Below are 17,689 nucleotides of genomic sequence, written 5' to 3'. Positions count from 1 at the left end.
AGCGACCAGGACGAGAGGTCCTCAGCCAGCACAGCTGCATCCAAATTGAAAGCCAGGCTGGGCACGGTGGCTCAGGCCTGTAATCCCAGCACTTTGGGAGGCCGAGGCGAGTGGATCACTTGAGGTCAGGAGTTGGAGACCAGCCTGGCCAACATGGTGAAACCCTATCTCTACTAAAAACACAAAACAAATTAGCCATGCGTCGTGGCAGACGCCTGTAATCCCAGCTACTTGGGAGGCTGAGGCAGGAGAATCACATGAACCCAGGAGGTGGTGGTTGCAGTGAGCCGAGATCACACCACTGCACTACAGCCTGGGTGACAGAGTGAGACTCTGTCTCAATAAAAAGAAATTGAGGCCAGGTGTGGTGGCTGATGCCTATAATCCCAGCACTTTGGGAGGCCAAGGTAAGAGGATCACCTGAGTCCAGGAGTTCGAGGCCCCCTGGACAACATGGTGAAACCCCATATCTACAAAAAATTTTAAAAATTAGCCAGGTGTGGTGGCATGTGCCTGTGGTCCCAGCTGCTTGGGAGGCTGAGGTGGGAGGATCATTTGAGCCCAGGAGGTTTAGGCTACAGTGAGCTGTGATTACACCACTGCCCTCCAGCCTGGGCAGCAGAGCAAGACACTGTCACAAAAAATAAAAAAGAATTGGAGTCTTTGTCCATCTTAATGCCTGCCCAGCGTAGCAGTCAGGGAGAAGAACGCCTGGGCCACGGTGGCCCTGGGCACTTACTTCTGCCCGGGGCCTCGCAGGCGGCTGAGCCGGAGGTGGAGGTGGAGGTATACCGGCGGGACTCGAAGAAGCTGCCAGGCCTGGGAGACCCTGACATCGACTGGGAGGAGAGCGTCTGCCTGAATCTCATCCTGCAGAAGGTACGGGGTGGGATAGGCGGGGCTGCCGACGGGCGTGAGGGACCGCTGACCCCTCCGTGCAAGCTGACCCGTACGCTCTTCCAGCTGGACTACATGGTGACCTGCGCAGTGTGCACACGTGCTGACGGTGGGGACATTCACATTCATAAGAAGAAATCTCAGGTGAGCCCTGGCACTAGAGCCCCGTCTCCTAACTGCCAGTTCAGCCCGGGCGTGGCAGGCCTCTGGCTGCCCAGCATCTGAGAGAGACAAGCCCTCCTCCCACTTACTTCTCTGCTGCTGAGGTGAGGGGTCTGACTCCAGAAATCCGCCCAGCTCCTGGGGTCCCGTACCCCATGCGAGGAGCACAGAGCCAGCTCCTTGCACATCTCCTCCAGGCAGGCCTCTGACTTTGGACTGGCTGTGGGCTGGGCGGCCTCCCTGGTCCATCCTTGGACTGGCTCTGGGCCTGTGTGCGGGGTGGGGCCTCACCTGTCCCCCACATCTGTTTTCTTCCAGCAAGTGTTTGCATCTCCCAGTAAACACCCCATGGACAGCAAGGGGGAGGAGTCAAAGATCAGCTACCCCAACATCTTCTTCATGATCGACAGCTTCGAGGAGGTGAGCTCCATGTAGGCCGCTCTGCTTAGCTTCCCCTTCTCGAGGTGGGTGTCAGACACTTCTGCCCCAGGCCTTAGCGCTGCAGGAAGCCGTGGGTGGCTTGGAACCAGGAAGAGTCCAGCCGAGGCAAACGTGGCTCTCTTTCTTCCACTGTTTGCTTGTGAGTGGGTGAAGTCACGCGCCGTAGCCTCTGTTTCCTCCTCTGTAAATCAGTGTCATGATCCATCTGTCCTACTTAACTGTCAGGGCTGAAGACCAAAAGGCCCCTGAGTGGGAGGATGCCTCGTAAACTCCCACAAGAAATGCTGCCCGGGCGGGAGGAGCCGTGGTAAACGATGAAGCAGCACGCCCGCACTGGCGTGGAATCCCAGGATGTCAGAGGGATGGGGCTTCCAGTCTTCTGGGCCAAGCCACAGGGACCTGGGCAGAACGAGACTCACCAAGAAACATGGCGCTGGGCGGGTGGGGAGGAGAGCAGGCCATGCCCACTCCCTGCACTGCTCGCCCATGCCTCTCCTCCGTTGAGGCCCCAGTCGGGGTCCTTGTGCGCATCCAAGGCGCTCGGGCCCCTGAGGACTTAGGAGGAAGGTGCGTGTGTCTGCAGGAAGATCCCAGGCTCAGGGAGGTCGTCTCCTCTCTCCAGGCTCATGCAGCTCGTGCCGAGCAGAGCTGAGATTTGCATCTAAGTCTTTGTGGCCTCGAAGCTGGCGGGCTGTGTACCAGGCCCTGGGAGCTATGACTTAGAAAGGTGGCAGGATGGGCCCCGTGGCACCTTAGTCTGGCGTTTTCCCCCCAGATGGTGGTCACCTTGCCACCACCGAGCCTGTGGCCACACAGGAGCCTCGAAGGTGTGGCGGGTAGGGCTGGGTACCCCTAGACGATATGGAGGGGCCCAGACAGTGGCCGACAGTCCTGGTGAACCATAATGAGGGCATACGTCTTCTGCCAGTCTCAGAGTCACCATAAGGGTCCCTATCCTCTCCTACTGCTCCGTCCCTGCCCTGATATGAGGCTGTTCCTGTCCTATGGGTCTCAGAGGGCATGGGGCCACAGGGAGTGTGTGGGGCAGGGAGCCAGGGGTCCCCTGCGAAATGGGGTTTTCCGAGCAGCCCTCCCTGGCAGTTGGGCTGTGGTGTGCGCAGTGGGCCCTGATGGTCACGTCCCTGTTTCTTTGTGCCCTGCCCCAGGTGTTCAGTGACATGACTGTGGGGGAAGGAGAGATGGTGTGTGTGGAGCTGGTGGCCAGTGACAAGACCAACATGTTCCAGGGGGTCATCTTTCAGGGCTCCATCCGCTACGAGGCGCTCAAGAAGGTGTACGACAACCGGGTGAGAGCGGGCAGCCTCGCAGGTGCTCTCCCAGGCCCCGGGGTGGCAGCTCCACAGCCCGCCTTGGTCCACACCACAGGGTCTCCCAGCCTGCTTCTGTGAGACGTCAGCCCCTGGGGACACCGGCAGCCCCTTGGGGCTCCTCATAGGTGCTCCCTGCCCTCTAACATCATCCTGCATGGTCGGCCACTTGCCTTCATCTGAAATGTGAGCGGGGGCTTCCTCCTCAGTCTTTCATTTCCTGGGAGTGACAGCTGATAGTGTCGCTGTCACCCCTTACTGCCCTTGCTTCCTTTGACTGGCCCTGGGAGCGCTGAGTCACCCCTGACGGAGCAAGCGGATGTGGGCAGGCTCTTCTCCCGCAGTGGGTGCCATCCACAACCAGCCTCGCTTCCAGCCCGAGGCCCTGTCTTCAGCCTGGTGTGTGGTTCACTGGACGCTGGGAGGGGCGCCAGGCAGGGGTGTGGGTCCATTCCAGCTGCCCCACCTGCTGGTCCAGACCCACCCTCCAGGGCAGCCCTCGGGGTCACTGCTTGAGAGATGGTCACCCTGGCTGTTCCTGTCCCAGGGAGGGGCCCCATGGAGGCCTCCCCACCTCCCTGACTCAGGCTGCCTCCGCCGGCCCGCAGGTGAGCGTGGCCGCCCGCATGGCCCAGAAGATGTCGTTTGGCTTCTACAAGTACAGCAACATGGAGTTTGTGCGTATGAAGGGCCCCCAGGGCAAGGGCCACGCGGAGATGGCGGTCAGCCGAGTGTCCACAGGCGACACGTCGCCCTGTGGGACGGAAGAGGACTCCAGCCCAGCTTCACCCACGCACGAGCGGGTAAGGGCTGCAGCGCTGGGGGCGGGGCCTCCGTCCTTCAGGTTCCCTTCCCGTCGTCTCCCCCATGCTCACGGCTTCCTGGGGATGTGGGTGTCATTGTTCCCACCCACTGGTGTGCAGGCCAAGGCGCTGAGCACGCAGAGGCCTGGACCACCCAGCCCTTCTCTTTGCCCAGCGGTTTGTATGAGGTGCTGCCGCGGGGGAGGCGTTCCTGCCTTGCAGACTGACGGGCTGTGCCTGCCCAAGGTCACACAGCAGGTTGGTGCTGGTTCAGAGCTCTTTCTGCCCCTCTGAGATGCCGCAAAGCCAGACTGAGTCCACAGGGCCAGTGGGCAGAAGAGACTGGCTAGGGACCCAGGCCCGGCCCTGATGCCTGGGTGAACCTACCTGGCGAGCGTGGGCACATGGCCGGCCTTCCCCGGGGAATCAAGATGGGGATGATGGTGACTGGGGGTCAGCCAGAGCGTGCAGAGGCCTGGACCACCCAGCGCTTCTCTTTGTCCAGCGGTTTGTATGAGGCATTGCTGCAGGGGAGGCGTTCCTGCCTCACACCTGGAAACAGACTTGCCAGCTTGCCGCAGGTCACAAGCTCTCTTGGGATAGCACTAGGCTTGGGGCCTTGCTCTGTCTAGGCCACCCCCCTTCCCCGGGGTGGGAGGCTGAGGTCAGCAGCAGCTTTGTTCACCGAAGCCTTTGGTGGGCACAGATGGGAGAGGGCCTGCAGCCCACTGGCTGCTTTGCTCAGCCCCTGTCTTCCAGAGGGGCTGCCCAGAGCCGTAGGTGTGCTGCCCCTGGGCACAGGTCCGGCCTCAGTCTTGCCCGTCTGTTGTCCAGGGGAGATGCCGCCCACAGCCGGAATCCTGCGCTGCTGCTCTCTCAACCTCGGATGTGTCTGTCCTTCCCTCCGAGCCTCGGTTTTCTCATCTAGAGACAGGGCATGCGGATGCCTGCCCCTTGAGTATTTATACAGGAGGCTCCGAGGAGTCCCAGGCTTGGCCCTCAGGAGAATTCCCAGGAGGCCGCCGCTGTAGCCACTGCTGCTGGTGACCTGGCGTGGGACTGTAAGCCACGCGTCCCCGCAGGCGTGCCTGAGATGAGGGAGTGTGCATTTGTTACGCTCGTAATTCTGAAAAGATCCTAACCATGCATATCTGCAGGTGGTCAGATGCTGGTTTTCTTCCTCTTGTCTATAGCTTTTTTTTTTAAATCTTCTGCAATGAATGTTTTACGTTCCAAAGATGGGCGAGAATTCCAGGCAGGGGCCTCTCTCTTCTTTTGAGTGAGGTGTTTTATATTTCTGAGTTCACTTCTGAGATAAAGGGCCTGGTTCTTCTCCCTGGTTCTTCTACGTGATCCCCTGGGACTCTGACAAAACGTGTGTGAAAGTCCTTATGCAGATGCGGCCCGAGCTGTGGGCCGGAGAAGCCCGGGTTCTGCCTCCAGCCACAGCGGGAGCGCGGAGTGACCACAGGTCACTGGACCTGCCTGAGTCTTGGTCTTCCGGTCCGTGCAGTGGGGGTGGCTGTGAGGCGCGTGAAACCCCCGATGCCTTAGCGCCAGGGCAGCCCTGGGGTTTGGGGGAGGGACACGCTAGGGTCACACCGTCGGCGGCAGAGCTGGCCCCTGGGGACCGCCACCTGTGCGCCTGCTGTCCCGTCCCCTTCTCCGGCGGGGTGGTCGGAGCCAGTGCGTGATACGTGCCGACTCTGTGTTGTGGTTGCTGCTGTTTGCTTCTTTTATCTTTTAAAAACCTTCCCCGGCTGCGGGAGCACCGTCTGGAGCCCAGCAGCTGCCAGGACTTTGGTGGATGTCGGAGCCATGACGAGGAGGCTGACGGGGCTCCCCAAGTCTCGGTCCCAGCTCATCTCGCTCCTCAGATTCTTGTTGGCATGGGGAGGAGGGAGGAGATGGGCCAAGTTCCCTCTGCCTGGAACGCCCTTCCCCCCCTTCTTCACCTGGCGAACTCCTACTCGTCCTTCAAGACCCAGCTCCAGCGGCGTCTCCTCCAGGAAGCCTTCCCTGATTTCCCAGGCTGTGGATCCCTTTTGCCTCTGTGCTTTGTGTATCCTGTGCTTCTCTTTCTCTGTTTCCACAGCCAGCATGCTGTCTATGGTTGTCACTCTCTGAGTCTGTCATCCTCAGCAGATTGTGAGCTCCTTGAGGGCAGGGACCATGTGCCTGTCTGTCCTTAGTGCTGTGCCTGCCTGGCCCTAGAAGTGGGGAGGAGGAGACAGAGACCTACAGCTACTTAGCACAGTACTTCCTATCATGGGTGGTGGGAGCGAGAGGGATGGGGCCACTTCCGCCCTGAGCGGGAGGGTGAGTAGTGTGGCTCTGGGGGACAGAAGACGGGGCAGCTGCTGGCCTGCTTGGTGACCACAGGCAAGCCAGAGTCTCGGTCCTTGCCTTAGTTTCCCCGTCTGTCAGATGGACTCGCGCTAGCCCCTGTCTCTCGGAGCTGGGAAGCTTGGTGGGTCTGCGTGTGGGGCGGGTGCTTGCTCAGCGTCGGCAGCCGTTGTTACTTTGTGCTTGAACAACCCCAATCTGGTGTTTGGGGCCCAGAGGAGGGGGGGGCCTTTGTGTCGTTAGTGTCGGCAGCCTGGTCCCTCCTCGGGCAGCACCGGTGTCCGGGTGGCCTGCTGGCCCCCGCGCATCTTCCAGTCTCTCGGCCCCACCTGGCACGGGTCGGCTGGGGGCTGGGTCCACCTGGCCGAGTAGCCTCTTCCCTGGGAGGTGTGTTGGGTTGTTTGAGGTGGGAGAGGAGGGGCGCGGGGACCCCCAGGTCGGGGGCTGGTCTGCTGCTCTTGTGACTTGGGCCCCTTGTTCCAGGTGACCTCCTTCAGCACGCCCCCCACCCCAGAGCGGAACAACCGGCCCGCATTCTTCTCCCCGTCCCTCAAGAGGAAGGTGCCGCGGAACCGGATTGCGGAGATGAAGAAGTCGCACTCGGCCAATGACAGCGAGGAGTTCTTCCGGGAGGGCGACGGTGGAGGTGACGCCCCGCTGTGTGCCCCAGGCCCCCGCACCCTTCAGTCTCCTCTCCCCCCGCTGTGTGCCCCAGGCCCCCGCACCCTTCAGTCTCCTCTCCCCCCGCTGTGTGCCCCAGGCCCCCGCACCCTTCAGTCTCCTCTCCCCCCGCTGTGTGCCCCAGGCCCCCGCACCCTTCAGTCTCCTCTTGATCGAGACCAGTGATTCATTCGTTCATTCATTTGTTCATTGGGCAACACTTAAGAGAGTAGGTGCCATATGCCAGGCACCCCTCCGGGAGCTGAGGGTAGAGCTGGGGACAGACAGAAATGGCTGCCTCCGGGGGGTCCCTTCCTGGCGGCCTGGGCGTCTCCTTGGCAGAGTGCTTGGAGCGCAGATGGCAGCAGTGTGTCAGTTTCAGGGCTTCCTCACCTTTCTCATGCCTTCAGCCTGCTTAAGGAAGGGGGCGGCTGGGCGATCTGATGGCTCCACACACAGGGGCGTGAAGGGAGAGAGGAGGCCCCTCCCCTGCGCTGCCGTGGGCCAGCTCACCCTCAGGGTGTGTCCCGGCCCTCCTGGCTCTGTGCAGCCTCCCAGGGCCATGCACTCTTTGGTAACAGAGCCGCCACCTTGTGTGGCTTCCCCTCTGGCCTCCCTGTGCCCCTGTCCAGCGGCCTCCAGGCGTCTGTGCCTGGGTGTTCCCACGCCCGTCAGTCCTGCCCAGGCATGCTCTGCACTCTCTCCTGAGCACCTCTGCCTGCTCCCTGTCCTCACTCAGGGGCTGTCCAGAATACAGGAGTCATTCCCAGAGCCTGGGGAGGCCACTGGGCGGTTTTAAGCAAGGAGTGGCACAATCCGATTAGCATGTTCAAAATGGCACTCAGCATTCCCTGTGGGAAATGGCTCCTGTGGACAGGGATGGCCATCAGAGACAGGTTGGGAGGTTCTGCCACCTCTGCTGGCGTAGACCCCGTGTGTTCCTGTTGTCCTCAGAACCCAGCGGGCGCCTGGCTCCGCAGTGTGCATGTCTGTTGAGTGTATGGAAGTAAAGGACTGGCCGGGCACTATGGCTCATGCCTGTAATCCCAGCATTTAGGGAGGCGGAGGTGGGTGGATCACCTGAGGGCAGCAGTTTGAGACCAGCCTGGCCAACACAGTGAAACCCTATCTCTACTAAAAATACAAAAAATTAGCCGAGTATGGTGGTGCATGCCTGTAATCCCAGCTACTTGGGAGGCTGAGCCAGGATAATTGGTTGAACCCGGGAGGCGGAGGTTACAGTGAGCTGAGATTGAGCCATTGCACTCCAGCTCGGGCAACAAGAGCGAAACTCCGTCTCAAAAAAAAAAAAGGAAGTGAAGGAGTTGCTGACAGCTCCCACTGAGCACCTCCCCCCGCAGGGAGCTGGGGCTGCAGCACTGTTAAGAAGACGTGGCAGTCTTTGTCCTGACCACTGGGACCAAGAGGCAGGGGCCCTGGCTGCCCAAGGCCCTGGCCCGGGTCAGGGACTCCAGCACTGGCCTCAGCCTGCCCTTGTGTGAACTTGGCCGGCAGCTTCCCCACCTGCACCTGTTCCCGAATCAGTAAGAAGTGTTGATCACTGCCCAAGTCTGCCTCTCCGGGGCAGGTTCCCCAGCCTGGACCTAAGACTGGGTAACTGTGCAGGTTGGCCCAGCCTTGCTGCTCCCATGCCCTGCAGGTGGCAGTGCCTAGTTCCAGGAACAGGGCCCTCGGGCGCAGAGAACTACACAATGTGCTGTGTGCCAGACCCCCCCGGAGGAGACTAAGCTCCAGACAGAGAGGGGAGCGATGAGGGGGTGGCCAAAGAAGTCTTCCTGGAGGTGGAGGCGTGGGTCTGGGCCCTGGAGGAAGGGGGCGGTATCGGAGGCCAGGAGGCGGCAGCTCTTGCTGGAGGTGTGGGTGCTGGCGTGGGGGTGTTGGTGAGGAGCGCTCTGTCCTCAGGAGAGCGTGGCCTCAGCCTGGACTGGGAGCTGGCCCCCTGCTTGCCCTGCAGCCCGTGCTGTGGGCCTTGACACCCGGCCTTCTGTCCTCCAGCCGATCTGCATAATGCAACCAACCTGCGGTCTCGGTCCCTGTCGGGCACGGGCCGGTCCCTGGTCGGGTCCTGGCTGAAGCTCAACAGAGCAGATGGAAACTTCCTTCTCTATGCACACTTGACCTACGTCACTTTGCCGTTGCACCGGATTCTAGCAGGTAATGCCGGCCGATGCGGGGACACAGCCGCACCCCTCAGAGCCAGCTCTGCCCTCAGGGCCCGGGGCCTTTGGAGCCACCCGGAGTCGTCCCGCCCGGTCCTGTCGGTCCGTGTCTCTGCAGGGCGCTCGGCCTCCTTGTCTCAGGCTTTGGGTGGAGTGTAGTCCTCCCAGAGCCGAAGTCCAGCGGGGTGGCAGCACCTGCTGCCACCCCGCCAACCCAGGCCTGCCGCAGCCGTGACGGGCAGCGGCCCCCACACCAGCTTGTCCCGGAGCCGCTGCGTGGTGCGCCACGGCTGCAGGCCCCTTTCCCGGGCTGCAGGGTCGGGGTGGCGGAGACGGCGTCTCCCCTGCAGTCCGTCAGGCCTGGACGGGAGATGCCTGAGGGGCCGAGGTGGGTTCCTTCAGCAGCGGCGCTGGCGTGGCCGCCGCACTCATGCCGCTGAGCGTTGCTGTTCATGTTCCCTCCCGCCGGCCCCAGACATCCTGGAAGTTCGGCAGAAGCCCATCCTGATGACCTAGCTGCGTGCGGAGCTTGCGCAGAGCCCCGGCCGGGCCCAGCCCTGGGAGTGCTGCCAAGTGCCTACCTGTCCACCGCCACCGGGGTCTGCTGTGACGCGCCAGCGCTGGAGCCGCAGCCAGGCGGGGCCACTCGACTCCCGGGGCCGGGGCCGACTCCACGAACACCAGCCCAAACTGAAGTGCCTCCTTCCTCCCCGCTGGCTCCGCTCCGCCCTGCGCCCCCGCCCACCGCCCCCCACCCGTCTCTGGAGAGCCCTCTGCACCCAGAGAGGACCAGAGATGCCAGCGGCCATGAGAGAGCGCGGGAGGAGCAGCCGATGGCCAGAGTGGGGCCAGACCGGCGCGTCGGCGCTCGAGACCCCCAGCGGCAGGCGGAACCGCCCGGCCAGGGCGCTCGGCGCGGCCGACTGTCTGCGCCTCGAGGAAAAGCAGTTGGAGGTTTTGTAATGCCGTGTGGGTGACTCTCAGCACCCGGGTCCGTGCCAGCCCGTCCTCCTGGTTTACCACCTTGTTCTAATAGGAGACGGGGACACAGGAAGTTTGACGGCCTTGCCCTGGGCTGGGATTACCTCACCCACGCCCAGTTCCGAAAAGGCCTCCAGCTGAGCAGACGGCCCCGATCCCGCCAGAGCGGCCTTTTGCTTCCAGCCAAAGAACACCGCCAACACACACACCTCCAGCCTGGGACACCCCGCACTGGGCCTCGGACGGAGGGACCCGCGGAATCTGGATTCTGAGGGTAGTCGTCGGGAAGCCTCAGTAGCCAGGCGGAGCGGGCTGTCTGCCAAAGGGCGTCTGATGTGGGGTGGGGCTGGCATCCTCCTAGGAAGGTTCTAGGTGGGACCCCGTCTTCTGGGGGCGGGGGTGTCTTTTCATCTTCCTGGTTTCCTAGAGCTCACTTCCTTTGATGGCGTGTGCTGGTCCCATCTCTCAGACCGGCTCACTGAGGCAGCGGAGTTGCTCAGAGGCTCACACGGGCACTCCCATCGGTTTGTGGGCCTGGTCCAGCATGAAATCGTTTCCATCTGCGGGGATGCCCGGTGCCGTCCCCAAGAGCACGGCCGTCCCCTACCCAACTGGGAATAAACTGGAAGCTGGGTCTCTTTGTTGCTCTGTTTGTTTTTTGTTTGAAGTCCCCAGGAATATTTGAGGGGTTCCAGTGATGTGTTTAGGGGTCTTTGTGGGGGAAGAGGAGGGGCTTGTTCTCCTGTTTATTCTCTGGGCTCTGGGAACAGGGAACTACTTTGGGGCTTTCTCCAGACTTTTGTATGTTGTTATTAAAAGCGAGCTATTGCATTTCATTCTGCCTCAGTTTGCCCACCTGTGAAATGGGGCTGATACCACCTACCTCACTGAAGTCTGGGTTCGAGTGTGTGGCTGGGTCAGGGCACAGTCAGCCGTCATGCTGCATAGGTCGGGTCAGATGTTAGAATCCTGGGATGCGCGTCTCCCCCGCGCCCTTTGCGATCTCCTATTCTGAGACCGTGCTTGGTGGGGGATCTGAACATTCTTCTTCTCCAGCAATGTCCACTCAGGCCTGACCGCTCAAGCTCTGCACGATTTCATGTTCCAAACCCATGTCTTAGGGCAGCACAGAGCCAGGTCATGTCACGGCCCAGTGTGAGGACAGAGCCTCAGGGAGCCCGAGCCCTCCAGCCCAGCTCTCTGGAGATGTCAAACACTGTTCCCAGGCTTGTGTCCGTGTGGCTAAAATCCACCTGTTTCTTCAGGAACTTTGCCCCTGCTGGTTCTGGGGGTCTTGGGGGCATACAGCCCTGCCAGCTCCTCCGCGGGAAGATGAGGCAGTCCAGGTCGTGAGCAGCACAGCAGCCTGGCCTCTGTTCTCATTGGTAAGGGGCATGAGAAGGTTCTCTCCCCTGGGGCCAGCACTGGCCAGCACTCCTGGCGGGCTCAGGGAGAGCCGGGCTCCTCCTCTGTCGGATGGTGAATGTGAGAACTAGTCACAGTGACGTGTGAAGGGGCTTGCTGGTCACAGAAATACATGCAAACCATGGTATTTTAGAGATCAGCCCTCAATTTGTCAGGTATGTAAATAAAGCGTGTGGTGGGCTGGCGGTTTCATACCCAACACACAGCACCTACTGTGTGCAGGCGCCGATCCGACCCCATCTTACAGGCGAGGAAACCACCACACAGGGACTAGGGAATTGCCCCAAACAGAACAGCAAGGGCTGGCGATGGGAGTCAAACCCAGGCGCGCGGGCCGAGCCTGCGGGGTGAGCCACGCGGTGCTGCCAGGACAGAGGGACAGACACCCGGTGGAGTCCGCCTCTCAGTCCTTATAGCCCTCTCCAGAGGGTGCTTTTGATGCCGATTGAAAACTTGCTCAGAGCCACCTGGCCACTTGAGAACTAGACGGGAAGGGTTGTTTTTTCCAAAGTCACCAGTGACATGTGCAATAAAGTAATAGGGGAACAAGTGGTGGGGCCAGAGCCAGGGTCACCAAAGTCCTGGCTTTGGCACATTGGTACTTGTAAGGCCAGCTTTAATTTTTCCAGGAACACGCCTGCCTCTTGTGTAATACAGAGAAGATCACACGTTTAAGACATTAGGGCCGGGTACAGTGGCTCATGCCTGTCATCCCAGCACTTTGGGAGGCCGAGATGGGCGGAGCACCTGAGGTCAGGAGTTCAAGACCAGCCTGGCCGACATGGTGAAACCCTGTCTCTACTAAAAATACAATTAACCGGGCATGGTGGCGCGTGCCTGTAATCCCAGCTACTCAGGAGGCTGAGGCAGGAGAATCACTTGAACTCGGTAGGCAGAGGTTGCGGTGAGCCAAGATCGCACCATTGCACTCCATCCAGCCCAGGGAACAGAGTGAGACTCTGTCTCAAAAAAAAAAAAAAAAAGACATCGATCTTTAATCCCAAACTCCCTTTAAGGCACGTTGGTCTTAAGGGGATTTGGGATTAAAGCAGTTTTCTGTTGAGGAAACCTAGTTATCCCTTTTTAGGACATGAAGAAAGTCGTGGGATGGGCTTTTTCATGGAAAGGAACGATGATCCTAGATTCCGACAGGTGATAGATGGTCCCCATTCACACCCTTCCTTTGAGCACCTGTAAGTTCAGGTAGTGGCCGTCTTCCATTCTGATGTCCTCCTGGAAGGGCTTAGCTGCCTGCAAAGACGGCCAAGGCTCATCATTTCAGGAGGAGATTATTTAAAACCCGAGTAACAGGTAGTCAGAAGAGAGCAAAAGGAAGCAAGATCCTCCAAGCCAAGTCACCTTGGAGGCAGGCTGGGTTGGTGGGTGGCGTCTGCTCACTTTCGGATTCTTACAGACCGTGAATGGACCCTCTGCTGAGTTGCCCTCCACACGGAGGCACGGGAAGGGTGTACAAAGGCTTGTTCCTCAGGTGCCCTCCCACAAACCAGGATCTGTTTTTGTTGCGTTAATCACAAATAGACTCGTTGGTAGAAGACTTTTGAAGAACAAAGTAACACTTTTTTTTTTTTTTTTTTTTTTTTTTTCATTGAAAGACGTCCCAGAGGAAAGGCTGTACAGCTGGTATGTTCTAAGGACTGCCTTTTGGAAAACAGGTATTTGACCATGTCCTAATACGGTGGTTTTAAGTGGTTGGCCCAAATTCTTTAAAGACATATTAAACATCTGCCAACTTTTTAGTGAACTTAACAGGTTTCACTGACGTTTTTCTCAATTTTCAAATTTAGGTGGGATTTGCTTTCAAGTCCTGTTACCAAAACCAAGTCTCTTGACAGCATGTTGGTTTTTCCTGTTCCCTTGTTCTAGTCTGCATCAGAAAGCAGAATTACTGTACTTCTCTTTGACAAATGACCGCCTGATAGGACCAGGACCCTAAGAGATAAGGAGATGCAGGTGCCCTTGAGCTTGAATGGAAGCAGCCTCTGGAGGGGCAGCCACAGTCCTTCAAGGGAGAGCAGCTCTTCGGCAGGTGGCCAGGGTGCCATGTGGCTCTTTGCAGACGATCCCTGGGAGCCAGGTGACAGGCACCTGGGTCTTTTTTCTTTTTCACTGGCTAGCTTGATCCTCGGTGGCCAAAGGACCCCGATGCCTTTCTCCGAGCCCTGGAGCACTCCTTGGGACACCCAAGTGGCCTCGGGTCTGGGTTCAGAGCTCCTCGCGCAGGTGGAGCCTCAGGAGTGGAGGCAGCTGCTGATGGAGTTTACAGTTTCCTACGGTTCCCAAGGCAGGTAGGCATTTTCGTTGTTCCTTTTCCTCGAGCTCAGCAGATGAAGTAACGGTGACCCTGCCACCCCACAGAGCCCCTGGTGAGCTTGCCTTCCTCCCAGCTGTGGTCCTTTCGTCCCTGCTCTGTGGAAGGCCAGGCAGCTTAGGTGTAAAAAGGTGTCCTGGCCGGGCGCGGTGGCTCACGCCTGTCATCCCAGCACTTTGGGAGGCCGAGGCGGGTGGATCACGAGGTCGAGAGATCGAGACCATCCTGGTCAACATGGTGAAACCCCGTCTCTACTAAAAATGCAAAAAATTAGCTGGGCATGGTGGCGCGTGCCTGTAATCCCAGCTACTCGGGAGGCTGAGGCAGGAGAATTGCCTGAACCCAGGAGGCGGAGGTTGCGGTGAGCCGAGATCGCGCCATTGCACTCCAGCCTGGGTAACAAGAGCGAAACTCTGTCTCAAAAAAAAAAAAAAAAAAAAAAAAAGGTGTCCTTTATGGTTTCCAAAGGAATGATTTGTGTGAGAGTAATTAAATCTGCAAGACAACCTGTTGAGATTCTTCACTACTTTGAGGCTAATGATTTCTACAAAGTGTATTTTAGCAAAAACGCCATGATGGCCTAAGATGGGTATGCTGGTTGCCAGTGGCAGTTCCATAAGCATTACCGACAGCTGCTTTAGTAACCATCTTCCACGTCCAGTAGAAATCTTTTCTAGGTGGTATTTGTTAGTTGCTGTTAGCTTTGCTTTATGATTTCATATTTCTTTTAAAGGCTGTTTTGCAAGCCGGGCGCGGTGGCTCAAGCCTGTAATCCCAGCACTTTGGGAGGCTGAGGCGGGTGGATCAGGAGGTCGAGAGATCGAGACCATCCTGGTCAACATGGTGAAACCCCGTCCCTACTAAAAATACAAAACATTAGCTGGGCATGGTGGCGCGTGCCTGTAATCCCAGCTACTCAGGAGGCTGAGGCAGGAGAATTGCCTGAACCCAGGAGGCGGAGGTTGCGGTGAGCCGAGATCGCGCCATTGCACTCCAGCCTGGGTAACAAGAGCGAAACTCCGTCTCCAAAAAAAAAAAAAAAAAAAAAAAAAAAAAAAGGCTGTTTTGCAAATTGAATATTAAATTCTTTTTTTCTGTGTCTTCCTCTAATGAATTTTTACTTTTTTCTGTGATGGGCACTTCAGGGTAAATACAGATGTTACAGCAAAGCGATAATTGAATGATTGAACCTTAATTTGTCCCCAGTGATTCCTTAAACTTTGGAGCTTTCACACAAGCTACTTTTTTTTGAACTGGAGCATGTTAGAGGCAGAGATCAATCACCATGTGCTGGCTTTGCCTGCCGTGAGCCAGGGAGGAGTCCGAGAGGAGGTGGGCGCTCAGTGACTGGGTTTTTTTTGCATAATTTTTGCATAAATAATTCCATATTTGCAGAGTTAAATCATTTCAAGATGCATTTCAAGGCCTGGCATGGTAGCTCATGCCTGTAATCCCAGCAATTCGGGAGGCCGAGGTGGGCAGATCACTTAGAGTCAGGAGTTTGAGAGCAGCCTGGCCAACATGGTGAAACTCCTATCTCTATTAAACATAGAAAACTTAGCCAGGCATGGTAGTGTGCACCTGTAGTCCCAGCTACTTGGGAGACTGAGGCAGAGGTTGCGGTGAGCTGAGCTTGTACCTCTGTACTCCAGCCTGGGCAACAGTGAGACTCTCGTGTCTAAAAAAGATGCATTTTCAGCGTAGCGCTCAGCTGCCACAAAGTGTTGTGCACACCCTTTTTTTCAATTGTACTATAAAATTTCCCAAGCTTTTTCAGAGACCCTCTTAGCCCTCGCAGAAGTGGAAAAACAACGGAATAGAGGCCAGGAGTCCCAGGTTCAGGGTTTGCAGGCTCCCAGTAAGCTGCCTGGTCTAACGGAAGATGAGGTCTTTGCAGCAGCCTCGCAGCTCAGCAGGCCTCCCGCGCCTGCTACTGGACGGCCTTCGTGGGTAGAAGCAGTCTCACTGTCGCCTTTCACACCATGAGCCTTTTCTTTCCATGGTCAGATGGACTTCGCGAGTTACCAGCGATGGGCGTAAGGCCTGAGACCGTGCAGAAAGTTACAGAATGGAGAATGAGGGGCAGAGCAAAGAGGGGTAGGAGGAACACCTGCATTCAGGGATATAGCAAGGGACATCCCACCAGCGACAGTCCTCCAGAACAGTCACTGCCTTAGAAACACCAGACCAGGAGAATATTCGGAGCCAGCGCCCCAAAGGTAGGCCATGCAAGATGGCGGTCAGGAAGGAGGCAGACTAGCAGGTGAAGACTTCCTTGCCATCCAGGTCAGCCCCCTTCTGGTTGAACAGTGGGAAGTCCTTTTAAAGCAGTCACCTGAAAAATGTTCAGTAGATATTCGGGGAGTCTCTACGCTGGAAGCTGTCTGCAGGAACCTCATTCCTATTAATTGCCTCTGAAGGCTAGTTTTGCTGTTTCAGTTCCTTTATCCTGACTTAGATGAACTTTTAGGAACTACTGTCATGTCCTAGTTTAGAAGGAAAAAAGTTAACCAGAAAGCAAAACCTTTGGGAATCTTGAACGTAACTCAGTCCCTACAGTAGCATTGTTCATTGTGAGTAGACATGCTGACCATGGTACCATGCTATACTTTGTGCCTGATTGTTAATATGACGAGAACAGCTGGGAAATTTACACGAGGAAGGGAAAATACTTGTTTCTGGGGATAAAGAAAGGATCATGTCTTTCCTGTCCGTATAGTTAATGAGTTAAGGTTAATGAGAGATTTCTCTTCTCTGTGTGGACTGGGGTCTTTCCTTTTGGAATCTGACTTTAATAAAACAATTAGGTTGCTCATTTTGAAATAACCATGGTTTTTAACAGACTTTTATGCTATTCTTAGTAAACAATTTTGCTCCAAGGATTTTAGCCGATTCCAGAAGCCAGCGTAGTTGAGTAACTTAGTGGGCATGTGTGTCTCACTTAACGTGGCATGCTAGAGAAGTGTGGGGCTGGGACCTCAACAAGCCACACCACCCCAGACACACTCAACCCTGGTCCTAGGTTTTCTCAAGTAGAATCACCACTTGCCTTCCTGGGATGCGGCGACGTTGAAGTGAGACAAGGTTATGTTCAAAGTCTGGCATATTTCCTGGCAATGCTGATTACTGCCATTTTTTCCCAGCATGCCCGAGGGGTACTTCATGGGCTATCATCTTTAATGTCATCAGGAGAGTGTGTGTGCCGGTGGTTGTCAAACTTGAGCATGCGTCAGGATCACCCAGTGCACGCTCTAACCCAATGTTCAAACCCAAAGAGTGACGAGGAAAATACTTCAGAATCAGTGATGGCGGCTGCACAACCCTTCCGAGTACGCTAAAAGCACTGGATCATCAACTTCAAAGGGGTGAGTTTTATATGAACTCTATCTCAATTTTTAAAACCTGGACTCCAACCTGAGGTGCTGATTCAGTAGCCTAGTTGGGGCTCATGGGTTTGCTTTTTTGGCAAGACGGGGTCTTGCTCTTGCACCCAGGTTGTACAGTGGCACAACCAAAGCTTACTACAGCCTGGACCTCCGGGGCTGAAGCGATCCTCCCAACACCATCCCCAGCTAGTAAGAACCATTTTTTGTAGAGACAAGGTCTTGCGGTGTTGCCCAGGCTGGTCTCTAACTCCTGGGCTCAAGCAGTCCTCCCACCTCAGCCTCCTGGTAAGTTCTGTGATTACAGGTGTGAGCTACCTTGCCAAGCCAGGTTTCTTTTTGAGATAGGGTCTTGCTTTGTCACCTGGGCTGGAGTGCAGCGGCATGATCACTACTCCCTGGAGCCTCGACCTCTTGAAATCAAGCCATCCTCCCACCTCAACCACCCAAGTAGCTGGGACTACAGGTGTGTGCCACCTTTGTATTCTTTGTAGAGCAGGGCTTTTGCTATGTTGCATAGGCTGGTCTCGAACTCCTGGGCTCAAGTGATCCACCCGCCTTGGCCTCCCTAAGCGTTAGGATTACAGGCATGAGCCACCATACCAAGCCGGCTTTGCATTTCTAGGAAGTTCCTATGTGTCGGACTAGTCCCAGGACCACTTCTGAGAAACAGGGTTCTAGCCCGGCCATGCAGTTGAATACCTAAATAGGGCAGGTACGGTTTAGGCGCAATCTTACTCTTCAGATAGCATTC

At 57.0% G+C, this 17,689-nt stretch overlaps 1 protein-coding gene across 2 annotated transcripts in view; it reads left to right on the top strand.

The window, feature by feature from the left end:
- The window catches only part of KIAA0930 (KIAA0930 ortholog), a 46,534-nt gene extending 35,900 nt beyond the window's left edge, over positions 1-10,634 (top strand). For both annotated transcript variants that reach the window (XM_003932748.4, XM_010343305.3), the window contains exons 3-10: positions 760-879; positions 964-1,041; positions 1,378-1,479; positions 2,667-2,807; positions 3,437-3,631; positions 6,461-6,623; positions 8,654-8,812; positions 9,293-10,634. In XM_003932748.4, coding sequence (XP_003932797.3) covers positions 760-879; positions 964-1,041; positions 1,378-1,479; positions 2,667-2,807; positions 3,437-3,631; positions 6,461-6,623; positions 8,654-8,812; positions 9,293-9,333 — 999 coding nt within the window. In that variant the 3' untranslated portion in view covers positions 9,334-10,634. The remainder of the gene's footprint in view (positions 1-759; positions 880-963; positions 1,042-1,377; positions 1,480-2,666; positions 2,808-3,436; positions 3,632-6,460; positions 6,624-8,653; positions 8,813-9,292) is intronic.
- Positions 10,635-17,689: the final 7,055 nt, after the last annotated feature.

The sequence above is a fragment of the Saimiri boliviensis genome, chromosome 21, assembly GCF_048565385.1.
Source record: "Saimiri boliviensis isolate mSaiBol1 chromosome 21, mSaiBol1.pri, whole genome shotgun sequence".
NCBI lineage: Eukaryota > Metazoa > Chordata > Mammalia > Primates > Cebidae > Saimiri > Saimiri boliviensis.
The sequence above is the reverse complement of the archived record's forward strand: the minus strand, read 5'-3'. Positions and strand labels throughout refer to the sequence as shown.